This window comes from Alligator sinensis, unplaced genomic scaffold (assembly GCF_000455745.1).
Source record: "Alligator sinensis unplaced genomic scaffold, ASM45574v1 scaffold371_1, whole genome shotgun sequence".
NCBI lineage: Eukaryota > Metazoa > Chordata > Crocodylia > Alligatoridae > Alligator > Alligator sinensis.
Window position 1 is genome coordinate 1,583,091 of NW_005842262.1, and position 4,983 is coordinate 1,588,073.

A 4,983-nucleotide genomic window follows, 5' to 3' on the forward strand; every position below is an offset into this window, starting at 1 on the left:
TGCTGCCCCAGTAATCTCTACATTTTAGCCTTAGAGCTGTATGGTGGATTGCAGTTCTGACATTCTGCTTTTGTTACATATTCTCAATATGCGATCCAAGTACATAAAGAATAAGATGGGATGCAAAATATACCTTCCTAACCTAAGAGGAGATTAGGGTTTTTATTATCTTTTAATTTTAAGTAAAAAAATTTTTTTTTAAAAGCACATTTTTATTTAAGGTACAGTTGCCAAAAAAGAAAAACATGACAAGTTTAATTTAAGCCGTCAAATTCTCTGTCTCTCTCATGGACCCTTCTCACCAAGTTTCTCTTCAGCAACCACCTATTCTGACCACACCTCATAGTCACGGTACATCCTCCCTCCAAGGACTATTTATCTTGACCATGCATCATGGTCTCTCACACAGCATTCATCTAGGGATTCCTGGCCCAGCCATCCTTGACAATCTCTCACATGTGGCTTCTCTCCAGTGACCATGTACATTTCTTTGTCAAAAAGACCTTTGAATCTGGTAAATGCATTGCTCCAGTCGTTTGCAGTCCCTTAACCACTTCACTTAAGCCACAATTAATCAGTCAAATAGCCATAGTTCATTCCAAGTTAACTTCCCCTAATGCAACACAGCTCTGTAAAGCAAACAGCACTTACCAGCTGTGTGAATCATGACAGTAACTGGTACCGAGGGCTCAGGAAATACTATGGCAATGTTTACTGTATAGTTCGTGCCCACAGGTAAATCTAGACACGTCTCTGGAGCCTCTTCAGCTGCAGTGAAATTAAACAATCTTTCATGGAAGATTTCCTTCTGATGCCATCTGTGCCCTTGGATGTGAAACTTTGGAAGAAAAAGAAAGTCACATTTTCAGCTCTATGCTCTTTTCTGGCCATTTTATGAAGAAAGGGATGGTTCCTCTAGGCCAGGGGTCGGCAACCCTCAGCATGCATGCCGAGCATGGCACGCGAGGCCATTTTCCTCGGCATGTGTTGGGGCTGGGATGGGGAGGCAGCTGCTGTTTGCAGCCTCCAGGCTGCAGCCAGCCCCAGCTCTGGGTGGCTGCTGATAGCCACGGAGCCCAGGCTGCTCCCAGCAGGTGGCTGGGAGGCTGCAAACAGCTGCTGCCTCCCCGCTCCGGCCCAGGCCCCAACAGTACCAGTGCCGTCACCTGCTGCCTTCCCGGAGCCTGGGGCCAGGGCCAGGGCCAGGGGCAGGAGGGCAGCAGCTGTTTGTAGCTTCCTGGCTGCAGCCGGCCCAGGCTCTGGGTAGCTGCTGATAGCCACGGAGCCCGGGCTGTTCCCAGCAGCCAGCTGGAATGATGGAAGCCCTGTTGCAAGCAGCCCGGGCTCCATGGCTATCAGCAGCTACCCAGAACCTGGGCCAGCTGCAAACAGCTGCTGCCCCCCTCGCCCCCGGCCCCTGGCCCCAGCCCTGGGCAGGCAGCAGGTGTCAGTGATGATCCCCGCTGTGCTGCCCTCCCCGCTGCTTCTGCAGAGCAGTGTTGGAACCTGGCATGGCAGGGCACAGTGGGGGGGGCACAGAAAGCTGCTTGCCACTCCGAGCTCCCCACTGCCCTGGCCACACTTCCTCTGCAGACGGGGGCAGCAGTGAGGGGCACAACCCTGCATTCTGTCCACGCTGCTCCCATGCACACAGGGGAAGTGTGACCCAGCAACATGGAGCTTGCAGCAGCAGGCAGTTTCCCTGTGTTGTCCCTCTGTGCTGAGGCTCTGGGTCATACATGCTGCACTCCAGATGGCCCGTGGGAAGGCAGCAGGGCCAGGAGCTCAGCGTGTGCGACCCAGAGCAGCAGCACACAGGGGGCCCACAAAGGGAAGCTGCCTGGTGCTGCAAGCTCCGCGCTGCCAGGTCACACTTCCCCTGTGTGCATGGGAGCAGCATGGGCAGAATGCAGGGTTGTGCCCCTCGCTGCTGCCCCCGCCTGCAGTGGAACTGTGGCCAGGGCAGCAAGGAGCTTGGAGCACCAGGCAGCTTTCTGCACCCACCACTGCACACTGCTGTGCTGGGTTCCAATGCTGCTCTGCAGAAGCAGCAGCAAGGGCAGCACAGTGGGGAGCATTGCCAGCATCTGCTGCCTCCCCAGAGCCCAGGGCCAGAGCTGGGGCTGGGAGGCAACTGGGGCCAGGGCCAGGGAGGAAGCAGCTATTTGCAGCTGGCCCAGGTTCTGGGTAGCTGCTGAGAGCCATGGAGTCTGGGCTGGGGGGCAGGGGCTTTGGATGGGGGGCAAGGGGCATGAGCAGGGCTGGGAGGCAGGAGCTTTAGGTGAGGGGGAAGGGGCACAAGCAGGGCATCCTGCCATGTACCCCCTGCCCTGGTTTTGTTTTTCTAGCATGCTGGCACTCCGGCACCTTCCAAGGTGGGCATTGTGGGGTTTTTTGGCAATCCGACCAAAAAACATTGCCTACCCCTGCTCTAAGCACATGTGTTCTCAGGAAGTTCAGTGCAATTACCAGAGGTTTTCTCTCCCTTTATCCTCTCCTTCACTTTACTGTCTACTGTGCAATGGTAAGTTCTGTCCTTTACTCCATTCATGAATTTCCAATTACATTTCTTTTATCAGCAGTGGACCCTGACATCATACTTCAGGTAATTTCCCTCTATTCTTGCCAGTTCTGATAAAGGGAATTTTTCTTATTCATAAGATTCTGAGAATTTTTTATGGGTATTTAGGCACATGACTTCCATTCCATTCTAATTAAAAAATCAGTAGGAATTAGACATTAAGACCTTTTAAAAGTCTAGCCATCCATGCTTTGAGGATGCTTATATTTAATGTGCAGTACACATACCACACTACCAAACATCTAGGGCACTGATGTGCTACTGCACTTACAATAACTCCTCATACTGGGATCAATTCCAAGTTATGGAAAGACTTCTTAATTCATTTGCTCCTTCTAATTTCTGCCAAAACAAGTTAAATGCTGCTACAGTGTCTACCTCATTCTCTTGGATCTGGCACTGCCTTGCTGTCTTGGTTTGCCCCTGCTGCCATGTATGCTCAACTCCAAGATGAGGTCCCTCCCCATTCAACACAAGGAAAAAAGCCCTTTGTCTTGGACTCAAGTACAAGCAGGGAGGCAGGTGGCTGCTACATCTCCATCTCCAGCCTTGACCTAAACTTGAGCTTGGAGTCAGAGCCTTAAGATGCAGCCATTGGCACCCTTGCCAAGTGCCTCCTATAGACTCTGCTCCACCACTGCCTCCCCCACAGAACCACCACCTCCATTCTCCTGCTGCCTCCTCCTCAGACCCCCTCCCCCACCACCACTTACCCTGTATTCTGCATCCAGCTCCAGCTGGTTGGGGGGTAGGTGCCAGGGGGGTGCAGGTACTGGGGCACGCAGGCCTTGGGGGAGGACAGGCAGAAGCAGGGGCAAGTGGTGGTGGGAGATAGATGGAAGGGGGCAAGGGGTAGGGGTCAAGCCACTTGATTCCTTTCCCCCTGCCCTTCCCCACCACCTGTCCTCCTATCACCCACCTTCCTGTTGCTGCTTACCTCGCTGCAGTGGTGGGGATGTGAATTTAGGATGATCCTCCAATAATTAGATTCTATACATGGAAAATGATAACAAATTTATCATTTTTCCATGTAAATAATCTAATTATTGAAGAGTTGTCTTAAATTCAAAGTCATCTTGGATTTGTGTAAATAAAGGACTAGTTATTCCTCTTGTCCACTTGAAGAAGGAAGCTCACTTCTGAGAAATGTTCCTACTTAAACTATATGTAACTATTACTGTGCATACTACTACCATTAACAGAATCAGAATTTAACCTTCCAGAAAGCATAAGCAGCATATTGTTTAACTGGGCTTCTTTATCAGGAGTACTGCTGCTGAAAACATTTTGGTAACCAGATAATGATTTGTGATAATGATTTCCATAACTACAATCCCATGATTACTATGTGTCATTTTTTAACTATGCAGTTTAAATGGCAGTAGCATGTTGTGCAGATAAATTTTTACCACTGTTTTTTTTAACTCTGGACCTGCAGTCACTCATGCTTTGCCTGTGGTATTTTTGATCACTTGATTTCCTTGCACCAGTGTACACAAACAAGCCCAAAAGGATTTTTTTAGAAGATCAAAATAATGAAGATTGGGGATTTGATAACAGGAGTTCAACAGGAAGCTATGCAGCATGCAGGGCTCAGATAATCCCAAGAACCAATGTGCCCAGGGACGTTCCTCCAAGAGAGAGAAACAACAAACACTCTGTCTTCCTTACCAGATATACCACCTTCAGACCACCTTCTCTAGGGCTCCTTTCCCACCTGACACAGGTTTGGTTAAATACAGAAACATTGCTGATGGCTGTCTTCACTGAGAGAGAAGGAAAAAGAAAGGCATTCAAGATAAATAAAAAAAATAGATTTAGTATTTTGAAGGGGGGAACTAGGGATCTAGTTGGTGTGGGGGTTGCAACTGGCAGCAGATACTGGTAGACAAGCTGAGAGCTCTTGGTGGCAGAGAGCTCACTGCACATGAACTACAGTATTCAGTCAAAGAGGGGTATGACCACAGTACCACACACTAGGGCTGTGTGAAGCTTCAGGTGCCGACTCGATTTGGAGGATATTCAGCCCAATTCAGTGGCTGAATCTCCGAATCCGAATTGCATCGGGGACCAATTAAAAAGGTCCAAATCAATTCAAAGCTCTCTAAATCATTCAGAAGATTTAGAGAACTTCAGCAATTCGGGAAGTCCCTGCTGGCTGCAACAGGGAGCTGGACCTGGACTCCATGCTGGTAAGTAGGGGGTAGGGCAGGGGAGGCTGGAGGAGGGGGAAGGGGACCATGGGGGGACCCCTGACAGGCCTTATCCCCTGACTGCTCCCCTAGCCTCCCCCAAAAACCCTCTGACACCTGCCCACACTCCCAGCTCCCTCCGCCATGGCTGCCCCCCATGCCCCAGCTCCCAGTTGTCTAAAAAAAGCCCAGATTCACCGGCTGCTGCCA

The 4,983-nt window shown here is 50.3% G+C and overlaps 1 protein-coding gene across 1 annotated transcript in view; it reads right to left on the minus strand.

Annotated features, from left to right (window-relative positions):
- SUSD1 (sushi domain containing 1) overlaps window positions 1–4,983 on the minus strand; it is a 106,569-nt gene that overhangs the window by 59,695 nt on the left and 41,891 nt on the right. The window contains exons 8-9 of the mRNA XM_006027717.3: window positions 4,253–4,347; window positions 652–838 (exon numbers count right to left, since the gene is read on the minus strand). Of these exons, the coding sequence (XP_006027779.2) occupies window positions 652–838; window positions 4,253–4,347 (282 nt within the window). The remainder of the gene's footprint in view (window positions 1–651; window positions 839–4,252; window positions 4,348–4,983) is intronic.